We start from the raw sequence: 27606 nt of genomic DNA, 5'->3' as shown, positions 1-27606 counted from the left end.
GTAGGGAGGGCACAGGGGCACTCAGGAGGTTTTACTCCCTTCTTCTCAACAACCACAACCTTCTACCAGAGGTAAATGCGATGAGGAAGAAGCAGTGGAGACAGAAAAGGGGCCTCAGATGTGTAGGGAGCTGACTGTGGCACCTGCTGGTCCAAAGGGGAGAATCTGCGCTTTCCTTTTTGGAGGTCACAGCAGCCAGATCTAGGACATACTTGCTGAGGAGAGTGACATCAGCCCTCCAAAAGCCCTTGATACGGAAGCACAAGATATCGTACCTCCTGATGAATTTATACTATGGGTTATCTCATACCATTTAATCTATAAGGCACATGATTTTTACTGTAAGTCCTCTAAAAATAAAGCCATGCTGTGTTATAAAACCTGATTTTTGTATGTGACATTACAAAGAGAATTCTTTGACATTACTGTCAAAACAATAAACAAAACACAGTTCAGGGGGTTGTACTGATTCAGATCAATGATAAATATGTAACATTCTATGTCCTCTCTTGGATGTTACAAAGGTGTTAGCGATTTTTTTGTTACACCAGGCTTGTTTGATTGCCACGTTTTCCTTCAAAGATGATCAAAGATTACTTCCAGCTAATAGGCAAACATGACAGACATTAATAACGAATGTTAGAGCCCAGTGTTTAGAAGTGTGACAATGGGCGGGGGGTAGCAACACATTGCATTCTTGACTATTTTTTTTTTAACTTTTGAACACTCAAAAAAAAGAAGTGATTGGCAACAAATATTAAATCGACTAGGAACAAAGTCCCTTGAAACTATAATGAATATGCAGCTCTTTTGGAGGGAAGAGACTGCTGAAAGCAATGAGATTTCATGAAATAAGAGCTATGGCTTAAGCTATAATGAAGCAATAAATACATTCTTCACAAATATAAAAAGACATTTCCAATTTTTCATTGTTGCATGTTCGCTCCTATATTACTGCAATCTGCCAACCTGGACTATGGGGTTTAAACAAAATAGAAGAGATAAGACTGCAGATTTTTTAATATAACGATATGTGAAAAAATAACCATCATTTTTTATCTTACCTCATTGAGCATGTGACAGATAAAACATGTTTGAGAAATGGGTAACCAAAATCTTACGCAGGGTGTATTGTATGTCTGATATTACTTAACCTACTAGGATGGCAAGCTGCTTGCTTATTAGTGTCTTCTTTTGGGAGTATTTCCATAGGATGCTGAACGCATGTGACATCATCTGATTACAAATAAGCCAACATCCAGCCATTAGAACGTTAAACTGCACAAAGAGGCTTTGCACCTTTTAACGGGAAGTTTTCTACCGTTCTTCTTCGATGGCTAAATCTTCAGGAGACTATGGTTGCAAATTAACTTGCATAGAAAGCAACCCCATAAATGTAGGTGGATTATTAGTATTATTTTATGGAACATAAAAGATCACATTGATATGTGTATGAAGATAAATATTATATCTGGAACATCACATAGACTTTATACTTTTTTACTCCTTAGTCCCTCTCTCTTTTTACTCCACCACCCTGTCCTCTGTCCCTGGTTCTTTCCCTCCTGTTTTTCTTATCTTCCCTTTAGTTGTTTTTCTCACTTCTCTGTTGTTGTTTTTTTGGTGTTTTTTTTTCCCCTCTCTGGCTCTTCCTTCTTTCCTCTTTCTAAATCCCCTATTCTATTTTATTATTTACCTTCTCTGTCAGTCATTTCGTTCGTCCTCCAACCTTACTTCTCTGAATCATGCTTTATCTGGTGCATGTTTTACTCTCCACTCGTGTCCCCCTCCCCTCTGCTTATCATCACTCTAGTCTTTAATCTGCCCCTCACTTCCCATCTGTTCATTATCTCCAGGTTGTCCATCTCATCCTGTTACAGACAGACCGTGTCGCTTCTTGCTGCCCACATAAGAAACAGGAGTCTTTTAGCTGGCCTGCTTTTCTTCATTCCACTGTATGTTTCTCATACCACATCCCACTTTGTAGTGAATGTTAATGACAATTTAAAAATATTTTTACCAAAAAAAAAAAAAAATACAGTCCTGGATTTATGAAAAGGAAGACAACAGGGCTGCTTATCTTTTGTGTGAGGTGCCAAAGATATAGTCTTGCTTTCGTTGTCTCTATTCCATCTTGCTGCTGTTGCTGACATTCCAAAGAAGTTACATATTTCAACAGTCTTTATGCTCTATCTTTTAAATGTACACACTCGGGAGCTATTGAGAACAGAGGATGAATAAATACAGTCTGAAGAAGAGAACCCATTGGAGTGGCTAAGGAACTGAGAAATATTTTGTGTAAAAGAAAAGGAGCACCGAGGAAATATTTTATAAAGCTTTTTTTTTTTTTTTTTTTAATTTTAGATGAGGTTTTGGGTTTTAGACCCTGCTAAACAATTTCAACAATTGTGCAGTCTCCAGTATGCTTTGGGATAACTTCCTGGAGTGTGACTGAATAGAAATTACTCTTTTCTATCGAAGCAAGAATCTTCACAAAGACCAGAAGAACCATCTCTTCCATGAGAGAAGAAAAAAAAAACCTTCACGGTTTCTTTGCCTCTGGAAGGAAATTATGGGCTAAGAATTCAAGACTACAGATCCAAGCACATTCGGAAGTCCCAAACTGTTTAAACAAATCACTGAAGCAATTTGAAACAGTAAGCATTTAAAGAATTTTAGATCAGTAATTTTAAATCAAGTACAGAAAAGGAAGTTTTCTAGTTTTCTGCTGTTCAGGGAGCAAGAGATGCAGCACAGCTACCAAAGGGTTTTCTGTAGAAGCTGTTAGATGCAGTCCTTGCAGCTGATATATGTGGGCTTACTCATTAAGAGCCAAATAGGTTTTCTTGTAAGAGTAGACTAGGATATTGTTTCTTGCAGTGACATTTTACTGTAGATTTATAGTTTACATTTTGATGATTTCCTTGACTAAAATGTTTTGGTTTACAGGGAAAGCACAAAATATGTGGAAGCTGTTATGCTGGGCTGGTGAAAAGAACATGTGTGGCTCTTTGCTAACAAATAGTTTCTTAAAGGTCTACTATCTAACTAAAGCTCATGAAACTTCTTGATAACTGGTTTGACTCCCAAGTTCATGGTTCAGTTTTCATCTTCATTGAGGTTGAGGATGCTGCTGCTGTGTTTTATCAGATCAGGTTAGGTTCCTTATGTTTTTATGTGGTGCTTACTTGCAACCTATAGATATAATCACTTGGAACTGTACTACCACAGAACAATATGAAGGAAAAGGTATTAGTTTAAAAAACCCATATTGTGTTGTCCTTTTAACATGCAAGACTTTAATTTCTTTTGATCTAAGTTCTTTCATTTCTGATGAGACAAAAATAAGATTTTATTTTTAATACTCTTCCCCTTTTTCTAGCAGAAGAAAACAGAATTTTATTCCATAACTTTCAAGTGAGAAATATTTTGTTAGTATTTTAACAATTTTTTTCTCTTTTTTTCCTTTTTCGTTTTGATAAAAATTGACCTTTAACTAACCATTGCCCTAGCAAAGTAGCATATATGGCCAACAGTAAACGTTTTTTGTTTGTTTTCAGCAAATTTCACTTTAGAGATGATCAGTTAAGTCGCTGAGTTCATATCTGCATGATATTTTATACTTGGTAATTGCTTCCAAAAGTGTTTGTTAAAATATTGATCCTTATGATGCATGTCAACAGATATTGAGCTGAAGAATTTGGTCTCTGAATTGTGTAGGTTTGCAGTGTGCAGGAAGGATCAGGCAGTGATGCAGGTAATTATCACCTGACGTGACAACATGATGGTACCGTAAGCCACAATGCCTAAACTTTACTTGGATGTATATGGGCTTTGAAATCCTGTGACAAAAATGAAATGAACTCCTGTCACTTCAGTAAGGAACTAGTAGGGAGATATTAAAAAAAAAGCCACACAAATATTAGAAGTCCCTGGAAGCTAATGAACCAGTTTCCTTTAGCTGAAATGACATAGCGTCTGCCAAGAAATCCAAGGACCAACCTATGTTTCTCCCTCGAAAGCAATTAGTCAATCAGTACCTTCACAGATCTGTGAAACAATCTGTCCTATTTCATACTGTCTGTGCAAGAATTACTTTAAAGTGATAAGGTTACTTCAGTGAAGCCTGGCAAAGACTTTTACAATAGGGTTGTGTGCTGTTAGTCACCAGCAGCACGCTAAGAAATGTCAACTGTAATTAAAACCAGTCATTTTCAAATATGTGCCATGCTTCGGAAATGGTGAGGAATGCTTTCTACAGTAGGAATTCTCAGCCCTGTGAGCACAGACTTTTTTTAAGATTTCTTTTTTCTTTTTGTGGGAGGAATATTTTTTTCTTTTTCTTTTGGCAACACCATTTTGGAAGATGTTTATTCATTAAGGCAATTGTACCAAAAATCACAGAACTGCAGGTTTCTTCTCTAAGCTTGTCACAGTTTTTATTGAGCTTGAATTTAAAGATTGTCCCTGCATGTAATTCTGAGAACATGGCGTGGAATCTATTTTAAAGATTTGTGAAAAAAATTGGCAATAAACCTATTTACTGAAAAGTGACATTTCAAAGTACTGAACTGAAATTTTGTTCAGCTTTTGGCAAGTAGTTTTGGAAAAATCAAAAATACAAGTTTGTAAATGGTTAAAGACTTGCTTCTAAAATAAAACATTTAAATGTTGCAGACTAATTTCACATAAGGATACAGTTTCCGTTTGCAAAGATAAGGAGAAGATAACCCCTCCCCTATACCCAGTTTACTTAACTCTCCATGTACTGATGTGGTAATTTAAACATGATCCTCCTTGATCCCAGGCAAACAATTTAGCAGCAGAGGTGTAAGGTGCTCCGGGACAAAAGTGACTCACTGTGTGTGGTTTATAACTGGAGCAGTGTCTGCAACTTGGATTTTTCATTCACTAGAGAGGGCTCTCTGGTCACTCTCATGCCTAGTAAGTATTTGGTCGATCTTTAAAAAATGTGAGAGACAATTGAAAACATGGCCTCCAGTCATCTTCATACTGATCTGGAGATAGTAGACCTGTAAGTGTTTTTTCACAGTATGGTCAAAGTACATTTTGAGAGACTGTGAGGTATGGTGATGGCAAAGGTTTCTTATTGTGTGCAAGATGGGTATGTGCCTGTGTGTGCAAAGGCAGCTCTGGCTGGCCTCACGTACGTGTTTGAAGAGATTAGTGTGGTGCCGAGTGCTGTCTTTGCACAATTTTTCAACTCGGAGGAGGTGCTGTCGTTATGCCTGCGCTTCGGACAGTGGGGCAGAAAAACAAAAAGTGAAGACTTTTGAACTAGTTTGCTCACATATTTACTCAGTTAAAACCTATTGTTTTTCAAAGTTATGTTAAGACTGAATATGACGTTGAAGGTTGAATCCCACTTCTATTGGAGTCAATGGCCAAACATTCATTCGCCTGGTTAGGGCCAACCAATATTTTGTTGTAATGAAACGTCAGCTGTCCCACACAGACAACAAACAGCTTTTAGATGTGATAAAGTACTTCCCTTACCTTCTGGTAAAACAGTTTGGGAACAGCATCACTGGCTAATGAGAGGTTTCTGCTGAGGAAAGTCCTCTCAGTTCCAACATATATTCTCTTCAGACAATATTTGGCTTTATGGTAAAATTCTTACCTTGGCTTTATGGTAAAATTCTTACCATCTTCTCAAATAAAAAAATAACTCAGGACTACCCTTTCGGAAAACTGGACTGAAGACATAAACAGGAGACTATACTAGCACCATTTCAGTGAAATAAAATAAAATTTCTTGAATGACTTCATGCCTGAATTGGCTGTTTAGGAAGTAAAATGTTTCACATTATATATAAAATTCTGAATAAATGAATGCAGAAAATGTATTATATCAAATTTTATTCCTTTTTGTTCACTTGATGCACATCAAACTTAATTCTTGGTTGTTATTTTAAAGTGACATTAACTAAACAGAAATTTTAAAAGAATTGAAGTGCAAGCTTCACATTACCTCAGTCCTTATTGCTGTTTTAATTGATAGGTATTTTGAATTTAATTTTTAGTTATTGATACTTGTATAAAAACAGTGAAGACCGCTTTTAAAGTCTTCACTGCTTTCACTATATCACAAAAAGATGATATAATTACACATCTATTCCTATAAGGTTCATTGTCATGCAACTTGTTGTGTAATGAATGAATTATACCTTGAGAGAGATAACATCTTGGTCCTCTCAGGGTGAAGAGACATATTTCCTGCCTGAAAATAGCATCCTCACAACCAACAACAGTAAGTTTCATAAACTTTGAACTTTATTATGAGAATCTTTCATGATGATTATCCTCCCAGCAAAAAAGTTAAGAGTAAATTCATTATTGTCCTTAGCTCTATAAAAACCTGTAAAAGAAGTCTGCATTTTTCAATGCCAACACACAAATTTGAATCAACATGCAGTTACTGTGATTTTTTTTCTTTTACTGGTTCTAGTAGATCGTAAATGAAATATTTACCTGACTAGTGTGGCTCTCCTTATGTCTTTGAATCGATGAGCCTGCCGTAGTACTGGCCGACAGTCTTGAATATTCATTTTCCTCTGGTAAACCTAAAGCAGAACAATACTAATTTATAATCTGACATTTATGCATTGACTGATTTCAGCATGAGATTCAACAGACCTTGACACGTTTTACTAAAAAAGAAAGAAAAAATCACAATTTGCCTGGATATTTACTATTTCCATGCTTACTGAAACTGGAACAATTATTGTTTGCCAAGTATGAATAGCATCATAGGTATGCACCCTGGTTTGCGGAGGAGCAATTGTACTGAAAGACCCTACAAATGACACATTACCTATACACTGGCCAGGGATTCCTCCTGCAATGCGGAAATCCTTGGCTGCTCTTCCCCTGGCTCCTTGTCATCGCAGAAGCAATGCAAACAGAATGGAAAGCAGGCCTGCAGTCTGCTCTGAAATTAATGTCTCTAGGTCACATAGGAAGTCAATAGTAGGTCTAGGACTTACAACTTCATCTCCTCAGTAGCGAGGGTTGTTTTTTTTTAATTCTTGTATTTTTTGTGTGGTCTCCATGTGGGAATTACCTGCCCGAAATTTAGCTGTGTAAAAACCAGCCATCCAGTGTAAAAGCCCAGGTAGTCTCCCTCTGTAGCCAAGAGAAACCAACACCTCTTGCACAGTGACCCTAGAGCGAGGCTCACTGCCGGCGCTTCCCCATCACTTCTGCTGCAGTGGGAAGACCATTCACATAGCACTACAGAGGATCTGAAAGGCGGGGTGAGGGGAAGCAAAGGCAGAAGCAGAAACACAGTGAGTCCATCATAGGTGTGATTAAGCCCCTCACAAACTAGAACCACAGACACCATGGTAGGTCTGGTATCCAGCAATTTTGGGATTGTTTTGTATAGCATGTATTCCAAATTTTCATGCTACTGTGGCATCCATAAATAGCATGTCACTACTGCTTTAGTCGACTGAACAGAGCTAGCCGCCATGAGAAGAAGATTCATCCTGGTAAGAGATACGCAAGATTAATTGTTCTCAGTAGATCACCTGAGATTTACTAACTAGACACAGATAAACATCTAATCTGAAGTATTTGATTAGACTAGGCATCTACCTTTTGTGTGGCTAAAACGAGGTAAGGTGATTCTGGGCCTTGATATGTAAATCTAGAAATACATAGTAAGAAAAAATGAGGCGAGCTCCACTCTATGCACAACATAGAATCACAATGGAAACAATTTAAAGTACAAATGCAATTAAACATAAACAATTTATGGGACTATGTTATTGCACTAGATATAGTTCTGCTTCATGTTCAGTTTCTTATTCAGTCATGAAACCGGCATAGAAACACACTGTGAAACATACTAGTCTTCCAACCTGCTATTTTCAGTATTTTTAAAAAATATTTTGATAAATGAGCATTAATTTGTACATGGTTACTGATATATGATTTAACTTATGAAAATATAAATTCCATGAATAATCCCATAAAATAACCTGACTTTGTGAGAGAAATTGAACAAGAATTTTAAAGAGAAGGTATGACCCTTATTCCTTTTTGGCCTCTCTTGCCTTGCTCTGAGTTTCTCCCTTTTAATGGTGCAACTCCACGCCTTTGTGATTAGGGACAGCTGTATTTTTTTAATTTGTTCTTCTGAATAAAGCTTGTGCAAAGTATTTATAAATATGGATATTTTTCTACAGCTTCAAGTCATCTGGACTTCCTCTGGAGACACACAGGCAGCGAACAAGGTGGAACACCTGCTTGCAGCTCAGGAGCCAGGTCAAATCTTGTGAAAATCCAGTATTTCAGTTCTTTTCTGCTTGGTGCAGAGACAGAGTCTGACCCTGTTCTTTCAGTGATTTGAGCTATGTGTTGTTCTGAGGTGAAGTTATCACTTTTTGAAGCTGGTCTATGATATATTTGGTATGTACGGGGCCAAGGTCTGATGTTCAAGGTCTCCAGTATACTAGGCTTGTAAAATATATGTCAGTTACCGTTGCTCCTTTCTTACCTATATTAAATTCCCTGTCCTCCAACTTAAAATTCTCCCTTAGCAAAATCATATATTTTTTGTCAAATGAATGCTTGAAATAAATTTCCCTTCAAAAATCCAGGTTTTGTCAGCACAAAAAAATCCCTTTTTTAAAATAATTTTCTGAACTAGTAATTTATTCACATGGATACCGCTTGGATACATCTCAAAAAAAGGAATAAAAAATTATTCACATTTTGATGCAAAATGCCTTTTTAAAGTAGGTGTTATTAATTTAATTAAAATAAAATATATAATGTAAAACATTTGCGTGATTCTAGACCACCATACATGAATGAAAATACTTTCCTAGGCCAGCAGCAGGTTTTGAAAAAGATACTGCTTTTGCACTATTTTCATATCCTTTAGGATCTACCATCCATGAGAGCCTTGAGCTAAGAATAAGGTTATAAATGATTTTCCATTTATTTCTATGAAAAGCACTTTGATAAGAGGTCTTATCAGATATGTAAAGTTTCCATGTACAGCAACAGCACGTGGCCACAGACATGGCAAGCAGAGGTTTGGTGGAGTTTGGAAAGGCCAATGGAGTAGTTGATTGCATTCTGAGAGTTTTCCTTTACGTACACCTAGGTAAATATTAGGATATCACACTTGTGCACTGAATAAGACCTTGTGTAATTCAGCGCAAGGCTGGAAGCATCAGCTTAGCAGGGGCAGGGGCAGCACTACAAGAACATACATTAATCAGTGGTTCAGGCTGGAGCACAAATTGCACCATCTAGACTGGGCTTTCTTGCAACTGCTCTCAAGTTACCAAAAGTAAGTCTAATTTGGCATTTTTTTGGCAAAACTATGCTTGCTAACATTATTACTACAATTATATGTGGTTGTGAAAATGATAGCAAGGAATATGATTCAGTCAATAATCTCTAACTGGAGAAGTTAAATGAAAGAAATGCATTCAGTTTTTTTTCACATAATCAGGAATATGGACTTATCCCAAGAAATATGTGTATTCAAAGTAGAAACCCAGTCCTTTATCCACATACTCCCTGTAATGCCTTTTCTATATTGCTTCAAAGGAAAATCCCTGACTCAATCCCCGATCTTCTTCCTATACTTCCTATTTCCCATTTCTGCCCTGTTCTCAGATACTCCTCTTAGGATCCTTTAGATAAATAGCTTGCATCTCAGATATTGAGATCTAGATCACATCTAGAAATGGTTCAGTGGTTCCAGAGAGCCTCCAGTCTCATATGGTCTGCTACCCCCAAACTGGAGACCTTACACCTCCTGGCCTCCGACATCTATATTTGCAAAACACAGCACAGAGTCTCTGGGTCTTTGCAACTATGGGCACACATCATTCCCCAAACCTTTGACCTTCCTCCATGATTCTGCATTCAAACACAGGCTGAATCTTCTGATCAGCTTCACTTGATACATTGGGTGCTATAGTGTGAAAGAGGCATCACCAGTAAAGGCTCTGTGCTCAACAGCATGTAGCCCGTGACACGGTGACATGCCCCTTTTCTGTCAGGTTGTCTGCTGTGACACCTCTCCCATTCTGCAACTCATTGCCTGATGTGCTTAGAACTGGTGGTAAGTTTCAAGAAACTGTAGAGCAGGCTGTAGCCCACAGGTGACCTGCTTAGACCTTCTCGACAGCTAAAGTTAGACAAGACTAAGCCCCTTACCTGGATAATGCATAGAGCGTTTGGTGAAACGGACAGGTTCTTGCAGATACTCTTATGCCGATATGCGTAAACTATATAGTGAGTCCATCAATATGGATCTCCATACACAAGCAGTGGACCTCTGTTATAACTGAAGAGAAGAGGAATAACCAGAGAGGCTTCCTTTGAAGGACAGCAGTGTGCCAACGGAACTGGATGAGCAGCATGCTGCAAAGGGCGTGCCTGTAGCACCGTTAGGCACAGCGCAGCACAGTGCTCCTTCGGTCCAGCAGGGCTGTCCCGTCTGTACTACAGCTGCTCTAACTTTCACTTGGGTTACACAGACTAAGTACCTCTACAACACACTCCACTGGGAGTGAAGGGCAGTCAGATACTTGGAGATTTTCTCCCTTTCACTAACCAAAGGTTAGTTCACCTCAGTCATTTATCATAGTCGTCATATTTAAACATTTCACTTAATGATTAAATATTCCTCTATATCCTATTAGGTACTAGTTGGCAATGGCGACAAATTTCAGTAAACTTTTACCAGCAGTGCTTGAGTGTCTCCCACCAGAGGATATGCTATTTTGCGTGATTTAGGATCACAACGCTCAGCATCGTAATGTAAAAGGTTATTATAGGTTTTCTGATTACTTTTTGTGTTTGGACAAAAAATAGCAAAAAGGTGTTACTCCTAATATTAAAGATAAACCAAAGAAGAGGAGGATTACATTACATAAAATGAAAAAGCAACTTTATTAAAATTCTGAACTAACAGCAATGCCAGATATTAAACTCAGCTTCCAAAAGAAACACAGCATTAATGTGATTGGAAGCTGAGCCAGCCAGCTTTTTAGCTGCTTAGTAATGGTTTTCTAAAGAATTCATCAGGTTATAAGTAAGATTAACATCTTGGTCAAAATGATTATTCTTATGACTATTGTGACTTCAGGTTTCGTGACACTTCAGAGGTGTGGTGCTGACACTTCATTCACGACAGCAAAAGACTGGTCTTACTTAAGAAATTGCTTCTATATTAAGTTATAGGAGTAATGTATGAACCAAGACTTTAGTTCTATCAGTGGAAACTAGATTATATAGTTGCACTGTGTAACAGTGGGAAGCAGATTACTCTATATTCAAGAGTTTTTTAATCTCAGTATCAACTATTTAATAATGCATTTCAGGTTTTATTTTCTTCAAAGCTAGAGGAGTTTGGTATACAGTAACGAAGAAACGGAAAAGTATTTTACATGGAAACATCTCATGACACATCTCAAATATCAGCATTGCCTAGATATATCGAGCAAGGCACAGATTTAAAAATCATGAAGCTGTTGAGGTTGAATCCTGGAACGATTTTTTCCCTAAACAAAGTGGCAAACTGGTTTTGAATTCATGTAATCAAAGTACAACAAAGTTTTCCATATTGTCAACCCTTTCAATTATTATTAAGGGCAGCTGGAAAACTAGCATTCTGTATCACAAAATTTATCATTTTGGTCTGCACCAGGGTAAAATCAAAGCTTGCATCATTTCTACAACAGTCTGATAGGCAAAATGTAGATTTGAACCTTGATATACCACAAGTAGTGATAATTCCTTACTGAGCAGGATACTGCCAGACCTAAAGGGAGTTTTTTTCTACTCAGAGTATACAGTGAATACCATTCCTTATCAAAGCTGTATCAAAATTGGGAACCTTCCATAGAAAGTTTGGGTTTGATAGATCAATTTTTTTTAATGGAAAAAAATTTTACAGGAAAATTCCATTGCATGACATTACACCTTTATGATTAAACTTTCCATTTACAAATGGTTTGAAAAGAATTAGTTTATGCATAGTAGATACTATATATTACCAACATGAACAGCCCTGGCTGCTAGTGGTTGCAAGCACACTGATAAAAACTTCACACAAACACACATGTCAACTATTAGATGGCCTTTTATTCAGGCAATGACTATTTATTTCAGTAATTGAGATTGTTTACTAACCTAACTATAACCATCACAAGTTATAAATTTACTTAAAGCATCATTTCATTTCTAAGCTGAAAGAAACACAGGTCTTCTGATTAAACTCCCAGCTGAGGGGTCTGGGGATAAAATGCTTTCTCTTATGAAAAGCTCATCTCTCACAGGTCCCATTAGGACATCAGAATATATGGTTTAAATCCTACATAGCAAGGAATCAAAGACTTGGTCTACCCACAGTTTCTGTGTTAGTTTAACAGCCTGACTGTTATACATACTGAAAATATGCTCCCTTCCTACGCAAATTATTATATTGATATAGATGGGGCCATGGTGGTAATGGACAAAGATGCCTTTTTCTTCTGTCAGTGTGTTCCTGATTCCACACGGGAATGAATACACCTTTACACTTGTATAACTTCTCAGACTGCATGAGTTTTCTGCTTTGATTATCAGAGAGAGCAGGAAGAATTATTTTGGCCAAGCACTGCAGGATTTGGAGAATAGCTTTTCTTGAAAAGACAGGAATTATTTGACTTCAAAATGTTTCATTTTGTTAATAAAGCTTGATTTTTCATTTCAAAACATTGCATATTAAGCATCTCTAGATTTTTTTTTAAAAAGAATAGCATATTTAGAAAACAAAATGCAGTATTTCACTTGACCTAAAATTCCCTTTGATTTTTCCAGTATAGCTCTCAAACCACCAACTGCATTATGTGTAGTTTTACCCTTAACAGTAAAGGCTATACAACTGTTCTGCTTACACAAACCATATTTAGACTTAAGTTTTCAGCATGAAAAGAATTGTACTCAGTGCCGTGCAAGTATTTAGACATCTGCTTCTCCACGTTCTATTGAAACAAATACTATTTGTCTTGTGTCTATTCATATTTGTGTATTTGTATTGTGTGATTTTATGTAACACATGTGTTATATCCTTAAGACTAATGCTTTTAAGACCTTGAAAGATTTCATTCTTTCTGTCATTGCTCTTGCACCATTCAATTGTCCATTACACCAAACAATTTGCCATTCACTAGTAAGGCACCTGTAGCAAAGGGATTTTCCATTTTCTGTCCCATTTATATTGATTATAGGATCAGAAATCTCAAATCTCAGTCCTCCATGCCTCGGGCTGCTTATAGACTTGGAGCTGAACTAATTACAAATGCCTCAACAGAGGCTGTTTTATTTTCTTCACATGGAGCTTTTATTGGAGTGGGGCTTATCAGTTCACACGTACAAAGTTAAGCCAGTTCCAGAAACACAGATATTTCACAACTCAGAAGATTCCAGCTTGACTAGATCTTAAAAAGCTCATCCAAGGAAACACTTCAGCAATTTTATGTTAGAAGAGCTTTGGGATTAAAATGTGCTTACCATTTGATACTGAATTTCCATTTTCAGCAGTCACAGAACTGGACAGTGGATTAGATGACTGAGTTCCATGGTTATTTGCATTTTTATCCTGGGTTTCTGGTCCAATATCTGATGTATTTGGATCTTCCCGGCTCCTCAAGTTTAGATTTGTTTCAGCACCTGACACAAACAGAGAAAAACCTTGTCAGCTTCCTATTAACTAGTGGCTTTCACATATAAGTAGAAAAAACTAACAGACAGAAACCAAATTATTTTATCAAATTAATTTAATTGATCACTAAATTCATGAAGCCAGTGATAAATGTGAAAGGTTTAAGTTGGTGATTTTTGCAGGATTTTTCGATTTTTTGCTAGTGTTCCAATTGTAGCCATTTAAAGTTTATGGAAGTGAAAGGCATTAACAAAAATTCATTTGTACTGTTCCTTTTCACATAAATTTCAGATGATAAAACTTAGCAAATGTTTCTATTCCCTCTATTTTAGATTCTATTCTGTTTCACATGAGTTCATATTCCACTGTCATCACTGCAATGCCTTTCACTATTGCATTATGTGTTACTAGCAACAGCTGTAACACTGGTTGATTTTTTTTCTCTTCTCTCCTTCCACAAGAACTGAAATGGATTTTGATATGAAACCATATGCAGCAAGATTTCTCCCAGCAGAGCCTCCCTGTGGGCATTATTTACCCTGCCTCAGGGCTCTCCAGCCTCAATTGTCATTTTCTATAAAGTTCCAGGTTTTCATGTCATAGACTTTTAGTTAAGTTTCTTCAAGACATCAGGAGGATGTCTGATCCTGTAGGAGTTCCCAAGCTATGTACAATGCACAGGCATTTCTTCAAAGAGAAGGGCAAAACCCTCCTCCCCTTCTCCCTCTGACTGATGGCGCCTACAGGCAAAGCAGAACAGCTCACAGCGAAGCACCCACAGCTGGCTCTGGGCTTGCCTGGCTTTGTCAGCCCGGTGTGCCACGGGAAACAGGGCTCAGCCATCCGCCGTGCCCGAGAGGTGCTCCCCACTGGAGCTCAGGGGCCGGTGGCAGGTTCAGAGCTGGGAGACAAGACCGTGAATGGATGGAGATGGTAGGAGGGACCCCCAATGCAGCTCTGGTACCCCTGGCTACCCCCAGTCCACCCCCGTGTGGCAGGGCTGACGAGGCTGCGTGAAATGCTGCACTGGGAAGGCTATGCATTTTTTGATAGATTTCTCTCTCTTTTCTATGTTTCTCTTCGTTTTGTAGTGAACATGTATACATACTATTTCCTTGACATAATCAGATTTGTTTCATGGAAGACAAAGCCAAATTCCGTTCTCTCTCTGTTTAGCTCCATTTTAGTCTTCCTAACTCTTTCCACCTACTCTGAGAGCTGGCCTTAGTGGTGGGCTGACATATTATGACTGACCTGGGTGCAGAGGACCTCATTTAGCACTGTAAAATGGAAATTTTTCTTCTATGGCATCTCTCAGAGAGCTATTCCTTGATTTTGGTTGTGTCTGCTTAAGCTTTGTCATAATGAAAGCAACAACCAACGGAGGTCAAAAGACTAGCTATTAAAACCAACATTACCCTTTCACTCATATTTCCAATGACATCCTCAGCTCTGCTAAAGATATAATATATTTTTATAAGTCTTCAGCACATGAGCATTTTTCAAGCGGACAGGAAAAACATTTTTTCACCAGGTAACAGATACTTTGCCTGCAGATTTGCAAACTTAATGTTGACTGCATGATCAATTTTTAATTTTTATGCCTAACAACCCCCACCTGATTTACAAAGTACCAACATTTTTAAAATGAACTAATGAAGCAAAACTGTATATCCATTCTGGTTAACTTGAAATGTTTCACTTCATTGAAAACGGCTTTCTTAGTTTTGTTTAGCTTTCAGTTATCTAACTCTGAATCTTTTTTAGTATTTCCTTTTCTAACAAAAAAGCTGGCTTGAAAAGTCAAAAAGTTCATTTCCAAGCTGTCAGGATAAAACATTTTAATGAGGTTTTTTTGCTCCCTCCCTTGTCCTCGTTCTCTGATCATTATTTTTTGCCAGATCTGATTGAAGTGTTTCAGTGGCACTGTTTCATAAACTGCGTATTTAGGCAAATGTGCTATTCATTGAAAAAATTAGTCCAGCTCTACCCACAGTAACTGATGGGAGAGGCAGCAGAACCGGAGTCTGAGCTGGAAAATGCATACAGTACAATTATAAAAGCATGCCTGATTTAGCTTTTGTACAAGCAACTTGACTGCAAAATGCATCTTTGCAGCTCATGTTAAGTTTGTCTGAAAAGGAAATGTCACTTTTAGATGTTAATAGTCAGTGCACTTGCCTATAGATCATAATCCACCTACATAATTATTGTGCCACCTTTTACATAAAGAGTCTCGGGGGAAGTGGCTGGGATCCTTATTTTTCTTGATAACTGAAAGATTTATTGATTTGCCTGACAACTGCAATTCATTTGAGAATGTGCAAGTAGAAAGACTTTTTCTTGCATTCCTATTTGCAGAAGCCTTTTGTTTCACAGGTACATTGATATCTTTTCATGGCATTCATGAAGGGCTCTCTTCTCCTCTACCTTTTCTCCTTTATTTCTGTACGATGAAGTACTACAAAGAACTGTGGATAGCTACTATTGATCTAAAACATCATCCTAAATTGGCAGAAACAAGTAGTGGACAGATACGGAACATATCATTGGGACAGCTATCTAGACAGAGATCTGTTATCCTATTTGCTCTATTTGTCTTGTAAGACATGCACACCTTTAGTCTCCAAATAGAGGACTATACAGAGAAAATATACTTCATAGTGCCTTATTTCATTAATCTTAGCGGTGGGAGAGAAGACTGTATTTTGTTTCAGAATAATCTGGATTAGATGAAGTTACTTGGGCTAATTTTGTATATATAGGCATCTTCAGCTCCTTGTTGGAACAGGATTTGAGGACGCTTTAGCCAGGTGTAACCAGTGTACTCTCCCAGTGCTGCAAAACATACCTAGGTTCACAGGGTAATTCAGGCTGGAAGAGACCTCAGGAGGTCCCTCGTGCACCCCCGCTCCAAGCGGGTGAACTGGCTGCAGGTTATCGGTGTCTCTCCTGCACTGGGGGCACCAAACTGGCCATGGTACCCAGATGTGGTCTGACGACGAGTGCTGGGTGGAGGGGACAACCCCTGCCCCGAGCTCCTGGCTGTGCTCCTGCTGACCTGGATGCTGCTGGCCACCGCTCCTCCCGGGGCTCGCTGCCGGCTCCTGCCCAGAGCCCAGGGCCCCCAGTGCCCTTTCCCCAGAGCTGCTTCCCGGACAGTCTGTCCCCAGACTGTATCCTTGCAAGAGGTAATGCCTTCCCAGGTGCAGCACTTTGCATTTGTTTTTCCAATAAGCTTTAACATGCCAGAAGTCCCTGTCTTTATCTTCTGTGCTGAGGTACCCCTCTCTGTCCTGCCTCCCCATTACCAAAAATCTCCCTGAGCATAACAAAGGTGTCTCCTGACTTTTTATCATAATATTTCTATTCTGTATTCTCATAATATTTCTATTCTGTATTCTATTATTATCATTGCACGGTGGTATCTTAGATGGGAATATTGTGGACAATTATAAAAGATATAGGGAAGCCCTCTGTTAACACTAAAGACTTAGAAAATTCCTACTGATTCCTATTTTATCTATCAACTATTGGTCTGAAATTCACTTCACCCTCATGTTTTCTCAGTCACCTAATATAGAAGTTTGGACTCTTCTCCACATTAATGGCAACTTCCCCCTGCTGCCATGAACCCCTGCAGATACAAGTATGCACTGCTCTCTCATCCCTTAACAGTTTTCTGAAACTATCAGAAATAATTTAAGAGAGAGGAAAAGAAAAAACTATGGTTCCTACAACTGAACATCTTCAATAACACGCTGAATGTTAGCTTTTTGTTTAGACTTGTGCTCTGCTGTTCTCACCAGATGGATGGATTATTTACCAGGTTTCAACTTTTTTTTTAAGTAACAGCATTTTAACAGTTTCCAGCTAGTAATAAATGTTATTTGAAGAGTCATCCATGCCTACTTGTGAGAGACTAGCTACAGAGAGGTATCAGCTGTGGGATCATGGTGGGAGTTCATGATTTTAGAAGGAATACAAGCTTTAAGTGAAAACCTGCAGATTCTTTGCAACAGTGAACTTGGATTATTATTTCAGTAAACTGACTTTGCCAAAAAGATATCTCTGACTCAGGCGAATTCTGCTCTCACTAGTCTTGCAGCTAGTGAGGTTATATGGACTACAAGGATGTACGGAAGTTTGGATTGGGGGCATAATTGTCCCCTCAAACTGCAGCATAGTTAATAGCTGGAAGCAATCACATGTATAGTGCTTTTAATCAGACTATGACAAATCAAAGTGTAACATTTATTTCCTTACAAGCAAGCTCTGTATTCCAATAAACCCATTATTAATTACATCAATATTACTTGAAAAGTGTAAGAGGAAAGGTATGCAAAAAAGGCAGCTCATGAAATCCACATTTGCTTGTTATTCTCAGTGTTCCTGGAAAAGACTGAATTTAAAACTCATGACAAAGTCATAAGGCACAGGATGGACTGAAATTTCGGTTATTTTGGAAAGAAAAGTCAGAGTATGGCAATCACGGAAATGATTTAATATACCTACTTCTTATTTTCCTTTTTGAGTCATTATCTCACTCTTAAAAGAAACCCAAGGCACTGAAAGTCTACATAATATAACTTTTTTGTCAAAAGAATAACTTAAACCCTTTTAATTGAGCTATGACTTCCAAATAGCCTATTATAAAGCTGTTTTTTCTCAAACATAAAATGTAGGATCCCAAGCATCATAGTTATTTCATAAGTAGTACTTAGGCTGAATTAATTCTGTTATCACCAGATCAGAAAATGGGCTAGCATAGGCTCTATTCAAATGACAGAAAAAAAGTGCAGTACTAAAACATTTTGAGAAACTTAATTTTGTAAGGAAATTATTTAATAAAGCCTAAAGCAAAGTATAAATGAGTGACAGATATCAGCATTTAGGTGGAATCACCATATACTCTTTGTGCAGCAAGACATGAAAAAACAGTATGTTGTTAAAAGCCCAGCAGTAACTCACTCGGTTAGGTTGTATTTTTCTTTTCTTTCAAAGCCCTTAGTTTTGCTCTCCTTTCTTTAAAAGTAAGTATATCCATAACGTATATCTGTCCCCATATGTTCTTTTTTCGAATACTTCTCCTTTTAACATTTAGTGCTCATTTACAGTCTGACTGAAAACTCGTTAATAACAACAGAAGGCCTCCACTGCTTTCAGTGGGTTTTGGATCAGATTCATGCTTACCTTGGATGTTTCGTGCAGCACTGCCAAAGCACCAAGGGATTCATAATACAGGATAAATACGGGATAAATACAGAAGGCCTCGTGCTTTGTCCATCCTGGTAATTCAAAGATGATCATAACTCTTCTCTGGCCCCGAGGCAAATGGTAAGAGACCCTTGTCTATGTTATTACACTTTCTTGCCCCTCCGCAACAGAGAGGCTGCATCCAAATTGTCTACCGGGAATAGTCCCTGGCTTGTGCCGTTTCCTGAACCATGCCCAGATCTGTCTGGAAGGGAGCCAGCCTGCCAGGTCCAAAACCATGCCAGGGACTGCTCTAGCACTTTGGCTGCCCAGAGGACTGGGCTGCCATACCCAGGACATTCCCTGGCACCGGCTCATTTACTAAAACAGACACAGCCCTTCACCTTGACAGCGCTAGGTACCACAGTCAGAAATGAATGGTCAATACTAAGTCTATCTCAGGAAAAAAAGGAAAAATACGGAAGAAAAGCAACCTCAAACCAAATGGGGTAGTGGAGCGCCGAAATGTTGTACAGTTTCTGCTGAAGTCACATTTGAAAGTTTCATCCTGACTGTATGGGGAGAGCAGGTTCTCCCTAGTTTTGCTCTATTTGTAAATGGAAGTCGTTCACCCCTCTTGATATGATTTGACTTGTACCTGGACTATTCTTCCAAGGCACACGTTCCTTTTCATTAATTAAACAGTGAGCTAGGGCTGAGTAACTTCAGTGCCATAAGCTAGGCAGGATGTATCTAGGTCCTAAAGCAGAAACAATCTCTGTCTTGGTCAGCAAAAATACCAGCCCCATAAAACAGAAACCACAAATATTATAGAAAAAGCTTAAAAGCTTTTCCACAAAGGAACGAATCCTACAAAAATATGTAACACGTATAATTATGGAAATAAATATATGAAAAAAAGCGGGAAATAGTTCCCCTTCTTATCATTTAATGTCTTTAATAAATCCCAGGATAATGTTAAACATTATTCCTTCATTCATGGAAAACATGACTTTCTGTAATCAATAGTCAATACATGGTTTTAGTTATCAAGGTCCACAGCTATTCACACTTTATTAGCAACTATGAAATCTGGAAAACATACACATTCTGGCAGAAAAATTAATGTAACACAGGAGGAGAAACTTTTTGTACCTGGGCTACTATGGCATCTAAAAGCTAAATAGCTTGATTTCCTTGAAACCTGTGGCTGGCATCCAGCAAAATGGAAATTTCAAATCAAGCAACTTGTCATTATACATGTGAAAAGGAGAGAACTGATGGATCCTATTAACCAGCATATGAAAGACAAGATGTTGCAGACAGAAGGGATTCCTGATCTCTGCTCTCACTCTTTCTTGGGAGAGTCAGGAATATACCAAATCCCCGCAGCCAACCCTGAATATTTGTTACATTTACTGTGGCAAGTGGACATTGCGAAGTGAGGAGAAAAAGAAAAAATATGGCAGAAGTTATGCGGATATTTTTTGGTGAAGGAAAGGGAGAGGAAGGTTAAATAAGAACCATTTTACTTTGGCTCGAGTGTTTACCGCTGTGTTTTGTTGCACCTCGGCAACTGCACTTGGTTTTGCTCTGACTTACTGTTGAGACATTCCTTGTCCGTGGCGTTTGCTCGCTACCCTCAGCACACGTTGCCTCGGGTGTCCTTTTGCTGGATAAATGCGTGTTGCTTCAGAGTCGTTCAGTTTTCCCGCATGGAGTCACACTGTGACCCGCTGTAGCATGACTGTTTACTTTGTCTGCCAAGAGCTGGAGGCAAACAGATGCATCTGTTTGCTGAAAGAAATGGAGCAGGATGAAAACTGTCAAGGCAGGATTCCCCCGGCCGATTAGCGTGTACCGCCTGTCTCCCCTCATAGCTGCGCTGCTGGCTGCCGCTGCCCTCACAGGCAATAATTATTCATCCATTTATTTCACCTCACAAAGCCTGCCCTTACAGCAGCAATTGTCTAGGATTTCCCCCTGCAATGATGCTCCTCGGCTAGGAAGCGATGAATTTGTACCGCCACTTCCAGCACCCTTTCCCTCCGAGCTGTGGAAGTGGAGCTACCGGACAGTGTTAGAAGCCACCCCAGGAGCCGCGTTCTTCAACAGAGCAGGGAAACACAGAAAGAGACCGCTGCTGCTTTGCTCTGGGAGGCTGCGTTCGTGGAAGCTCTGTATGAACACTGGAAAGCAAAGAGAGGAGGTGCAGGCCATGGAGAGCATCAAGTGACAAAATTCGCTCTGCTGAAGGTAAAGAGCTCCTCTGAAGAATGTTCTGTTAATGGGACACTGATGAGCCGGAGTTCAGAAGATAAGGCTGGTGGTGAGAAAGAAGCAACTGCAGGAACTCCTAGGTCTGCTTCAGCCCTTAAGAAACACCAGCTTAATCACTTTTTTGTAAATAACTTCACAGCTGTGGGAAGTACACACCTAGAACAGAAAGGTTTCTTCCGCTTTCTTCTCTGATGATCTTGTGCTGCTGGGAAGGTAGAGCTCTTGGTTTACATTTATTTCAGTGACAATCATTACAAGCTACAAACCTTTCCCTCCCTCCTAGAAGTCAGGTCAGGGACATCTCTGGGTCAAGTAAACTTTCAGAGTTGTGGGGGGAGATAGATAACCCAAGCACCTTCTGCCCCTCTCTAGAGAACTCTGGATTGTTGGAATTAGGCTTGTTCCCAACATGAGACATAGAATACCGCTGCTGAAGCAGAGAAAACAGCCTTCTTAAATGTTGGTAATGGACGAAGAATATCTGGACAGGCTGTCACCTCTCCTATTTGATAGTATCTGAGCAAGAACTTGGAACACCTTTTTAATGCAGCAAGTGTGCTAAAGTCCAGCCAGGGCACATGTTTCAGAGACGGGGGATTTCATTCACCCCATTTTCTCTAGGAACTGACCTCTGCAGGCCTTTCTGAGGTCCATTACTAACCACAGAGGGCAAGAAGGAGGGCAGCACTGCTTGGGGCAATTTCCTGCCTCTAGAAGAAGCATTTCTTCCCTCCATGTTGCCATATTCCCCACCTTTTCAAGTCTAATATGGAAAAAAGTAGCTGATTTTACTCTGGAATAATTTTGTTTACTGTTAGGTGTGTTGATTGGCTGACCAAAGAGTCTATTTCTTGTGTTTGTGTGGTTAAAAAACTACTGGTGTGCTAGAAGAGGAGGAGGCAATTTGGTAAGAAACACAGCTTCCCTTTTTTAAACTGTTTTCTTCTAACCAATGTTGCCGTTCTTTTTGAAGGCAGACATTTAAGTTTGTTTACGTTTGTGTGTGGTATCTCAATAACAGAACAGCCATTACTGCTGGGCTTTAGCTGCTGTTGAAAGAATTATGTGATGAGACGCTGTCTCAACCTTCCTCCCCCTCAAAAACAGTTGCAAATATTGTAAAAGTAAATAAATAAAAAACCCCAAACAAACAAACAGGGTTTTGCTACTGCCAACAGCACCACATCAGTTCTATTTACTATTCCCACAAAATACTTCTACAGAGATTTTTCAGGATCTCTCTCATACTAGCTCTGGCTTTGACTGCAATGCAGGAATCAGCCTAAGTGACTGCACTGGGCAGTCCTGAGGGACAATCCAAAGAATATTTTTGGATCACCTGCACTGTAATCCTGCCCACCAAACAAGGACAGCTATTCTGGAAAACCTCTCAGACAACATTCCCAATTTGCTTTCCAAGCGAGCTTCTAAAGTTAAAATTGAGTTTAGATATTTCTGTAGCTTGTTTTTAAGTTCATTTTGAAAGGGATACAGTGATGGTCAGTGAAACCTCTGTGAACCTCAAAGCAAGAACATATGGTTATCACGGATGCGGTGTGATAAACATCCACACTGTGCACAAATATAGGCAACCTGTGGCTAAAAACTGTCACTACATACTACTAGTATGTCAGCATCATACTGCAACCAGCCCCTAAGGAAGGAGCTAAAAGAAATAATGAAATGTGGAACTTCAGGTCTAATTTTTTCATATGTTTTTTCTTTTAAAAATTGCACCACACAAAGGATAAAATTACTTTTTATGTTCTTCATTTTAAAATAGAGTGAAAACTCAAGCCAAAAGAGCACTGAACTTGAAGGCTTCTTTATTTTCCCACTCACTGTTGGGCCCAGGGGGAAGACAGATGCCCCAAACTGCTACTCCTGCTTCCAGTGCTCCACTTCTAAACATTCTCCTACCCTCTTGATAGCAGAGTGCAGCAGCGTGGAGAGAGCATGAGGGTCAGGCCACCCTCATGTTTATGACCAAGTCTTTTTCCCAATCTCTTTCCTACCATCTTCTCTTGCTTCTCTATCCAGCCCCACAAGATGCTGAAGCTGGAACTAGAACACAATCCACACACGTGGGTCTATAGAGTTTCATGGCGAGCTGCAGAACTTTGGGTCATCACTGAGGGGCTGGAGTTTGCACAGGCACAACTGTGTTGCTCTTGGATACCTGAGCCGGTGAGTTTAGAAGTAACTTGGTTCATTTATAACATGTCTTTGGTTGCTGTGTAGACATACCCCTAAATGAAAACCTATGTTACTAATGTTTGAGACAAACCATTTCAATACTCTCCAAACATTTTTGAAAGACCGGACATGAAAGAATAATTATTTCTGCACAGAATTTCAGAATGCTTGATTTTCATTACAGGGCAAACCAAAAATAGATGTCACAATCCTGGCATTTTCTGTGAAATAGAATTGTTCTTCTCTACTGAGGCTCTATGCAACAGACGACTTAATGCTGAGACGGATGTAAATAAGTTAAAAGCATCCGAACAGATTTCTCTTGAAATAAGTCTTGAGAACTTAATTAGAGACTTTCACTAAAATGTGTGTTCAAATTTCATTCTCCACTATGTCCCAAATGCCTGTGGTCCAGTAAGATCAGGTGATATGAAGTTTACTGACAAATAGCCATATTCTTGGTTGGTATCAGGAACGTAAGTGTGCTACAATTCAATTTCCTTGTTCTCTCAGGTATGGCTAATTTCTCACATTAATGTATCTCTGGTTTACAATTAGTGATGTAGTGGTTCCTAAACAAATTTATTTGTGGTTCTGCATCTTGGGTCACAAATAAAAAATACTGAAGACTGTTTCTATTTAAAGAAGCCTACAACACTGTTTGTAAGGAGACAACTTCCCGAACCATTGCTGAATTTGGAACAATAATGTTGCATCAGATGGTGAAGAAAAGACATTGTTATGAAAATAATAGTTGAAGATGTCCCTGCTCATTGCAGGGAGGTTGAACTAGATGACCTTTAAAGGTCCCTTCCATCCCAAAGGTTCTGTGTTTCTATGATTCTATAATAAGCTTGTAAATGTCTACCTGAATGATCAAAGTCACTATTAAAGGTGGGATATTATTAAAATCTATGGGCTTGAAAAACACTAAGCTGAACCAATATGGTGTGGTTATTGTGCTCCAGTACCAGACAGGATGAAGGGGACACAAAGTAAATCCAACCCAATGGAAAGAAAGCAAAAAAAAAAAAAAAAAAAAATTAGTAATTTAAAAGGATGCCTGCAGTTCTTCGAAGTGGACCATGTAGAAGGAACAGGAAAGTCAGTGTGATTACTTCTCCTCAGCTTCTCTCTTGTTAAGCGGTGACCGGGTATGAACATGAGAGAGCCCGTACTGGGTCAGACCAAGGCTCTGTCTACTCCAGGATCCTTTTCTGACAGCTGTAGGTACTTACAGTATAAGACAATGTCAAAAATGCAATGATATTTCCTGTGTGACCCTGAGGCTGCACAGTCTCCTCCAACCTCTATTTGACTGGATATAGGCTTTGGAAATGCATGGAGGATTGCTAAGGTTTTGTTTTTATTTTCAATAATTTTCAATCATTTAAAATGCTAAATAAATATAATAAAGATTTATGACAATATCCATTCTTTTTTCACCTGAAATATAAATGAGACTTGATTTGTTCTTCTAATAATTTTCAGGTTAAAATTTTTTATGGTATTCACACATGAAGCCTCTTTTCCATGTCAGAACAGAGAACCAAAGCAAATTACATATTACATGATTTTAGGCTGTAAGAGCAAACAGTGATATCAGCCAGGAAGAGAAATGCTACAGTGAAAAAAAATCGTTGTAACAGAAACCCAAAAAACCCTTCAGCAGTAAAATATACCAGTTTTCAGAGATTCTGAAACGGAAAAATATTCTTGGCATATTGTATTCATCCTAAAACAACAAATCTTCTCTTGTGAGAAATTATCCAGATAATGGCAGACTTACAGATGAGGAGAAGACTGCAGGTTAAGGTGGTATCTTTCAGGCTGTAAAAAAGTTCATAGATTTTCTGCAAACAGGAATGGCAGGTACTTTCCCTAGACTCTTCTAGCCCCTTATTCTGCCGCAGTAACACAAAACACAATTATTTCCTCAGAAAAATCACCCAGCACGGGCTGGATGGTAACCATATTGCCAGCAGTTCTGTCTCCTCCTTTGGAACTTTCTGCATGGGGCATCTACAGCTGTCCAAGTATGTGCCTTTTCTTTTATGGCTCGCATTAAACTCTTACTAGCAGGGCTTTGGCTTTCTTCCACTTTTCCGTACCTACTGCAAGAGATTCAGATTGAGAGCTGCAAGTAGTCCGTAGTGAATCAGAGAGTGATGACTCTCCTGCGTTTAGATATCTAATCTGAAAATTAGTCACAGAAAGTCACCCTCACTCCCTGGTAATTAAGGCAATTATATAAACAGATATTAATCTCTTTCTGAGAAGTGTTGTGAAACTTAATTCATCAAAGTTTTAATGCTTTGAGAATTTTACTTGAAAGGTGTTGTAGGAGTGCAATGCCTGATGTAATCATTCCTCCAGCATTCGCAGTTAAAAGAAGATAAAAGGTGACAACACAGCTTTCTGTTTTACTCTCGTTTTGTAAGTTGCTAGCTTTTGCCACAAGGAAAGTAAAACTATTACATTGTATTCATATAATGTAGGAATATTGAGATACAGATATGAATATTATCTTTATTAAGTTGCTTAAGAGGCAAAGCTGAGTGGCTTAGAGGATAAGGGACTGGGATTTCATCTCAGAAACCCCAGTGGGGATTCAATTTGCAATCCACTGTTGAGACATTAACTGCACAATAGTTTAATCTGCTGATAGTGGGAAATTATTTACTAGTTATCAAAAGGATACCTGCCTGTGACAGGACAGTACTTTCCATACGCACACAGTAAATCCTGTTATTTTCCAAGTTGGAGCCAATTTCAAGAAAGAATTTCAAGAAAGTATTTGACAAGCTTTAGTTGCAACTAGGTACGTCTAAATATCTGTATTATTTGCGAGTTGTAATGATCTTCCTGTGCCTTTCAGTGCTTAAACTGGAGAATGTGGAATGATTCACTGATAGGTGAAGTTACCTGCCTTGATGTCCTGGTTTTGGCTGGGATAGAGTTAATTTTTTTCCTAATAGCTACTGTAGTGCTGTGTTTTGGATTTAGTATGAGAATAATGTTGATAATGCACCGATGTTTTTAGTTGTTGCGAAGCGGTTATAGTGCTTATACTCAGTCAAGGACTTTTCAGCTCCCCATGCTGTGCCAGCGGGGAGGTGCACAAGTTGCTGGGAGGGGACACAGCTGGGACAGCTGACCCAGGCTGGCCAAAGGGATATTCCCCACCATGTAACGTCATGCCCAGTACATAAACTGGAGTTGGCCGGGGGGCAGGAATCACTGCTCAGGGACGGGCTGTCAATCACCGGGTGGTGAGCAATTGTTGCATTGTGCATCACTTGCTTTTGTATATTCCATTATTATTATTATTATCATCATCATCATCATCATCATCATCACCATCATAATTTCCTCTTTCTTTGCTGTGCTATTAAACTGTTCTTATCTCAACCCATGAGGTGTTTTTTTCCGATTCCCTCCCCGATCCCCCCTGAGGGTGAGCAGTGCAAGTGAGTGGTTGTGTGGTGCTTAGTTGCCAGCTGGGGCTAAAGCATGACCTCACTTAGGAAGCAGGTAAAGAGGGGATTCATATAGTTCATGGATGTCAAAGATATTGGGCAAACATTTGAACAGTATCTAATGTTTTCATGCCTTTTGTGATGCTACTGTGTAAGTTACTAAACTGTTTTGGAAAATAGGTCACTGAAGAATGTATAGTCTTGCATATACAGATATACTTGTATTGAAACACTAACAATAATTCACAAAACTTGGAAGCCTACACACTGATGACCTACATAAAGAAAAGCTCTTCCTAATTTTATTTCTTAGGCACCTAAATCCAGGGTTGCAAACTTGCATATTTTCTTTCACTCAGACACAGAATTCAAACATCCGTGTCAATCTTTTCTCAACAAGCAGGAAGGAAAGAAGGCATTAAGTCTTTATTTCAGTAGCCTGATGGTAAGGAAATTCATCCAGGTTAAGGGGAAATCATATTTCCTTTGCTCATGTCCCTTTAGAATCCACATGACTGCTGACTCTGCGAGTCTGAGCATGGATGATGGGCTGGGAATTATTCCACCTTTTGTTCTGAAGCCGAAATGATTCCCTTTTGTATGGAATAATTTAATATCAACTGTACCAATCAAAAGAAATAACACTATGACCTAGCAATCTGAGTACCGTTCATCCATGCTGAGGAAAAGAAAATTCTGTCCTTGGTCCGCAAATATTTAATATGAAATGCTTAAATATGTAATTGTCTCTTCATT

General features: G+C 38.9%; 1 protein-coding gene across 1 annotated transcript in view; it reads right to left on the bottom strand.

The window, feature by feature from the left end:
- LOC104627035 (unconventional myosin-XVI-like) overlaps positions 1–27606 on the bottom strand; it is a gene marked incomplete at its 5' end in the record, with an annotated part of 51218 nt that overhangs the window by 9444 nt on the left and 14168 nt on the right. Inside the window, 2 exons of the mRNA XM_010295126.1 lie at positions 6493–6584; positions 13549–13707. Coding sequence (XP_010293428.1) covers positions 6493–6584; positions 13549–13707 — 251 coding nt within the window. The remainder of the gene's footprint in view (positions 1–6492; positions 6585–13548; positions 13708–27606) is intronic.

Source organism: Phaethon lepturus, unplaced genomic scaffold, assembly GCF_000687285.1.
Source record: "Phaethon lepturus isolate BGI_N335 unplaced genomic scaffold, ASM68728v1 scaffold2439, whole genome shotgun sequence".
In the NCBI taxonomy this organism is placed as follows: domain Eukaryota; kingdom Metazoa; phylum Chordata; class Aves; order Phaethontiformes; family Phaethontidae; genus Phaethon; species Phaethon lepturus.
This window is presented reverse-complemented; position numbering and strand designations above follow the sequence as displayed.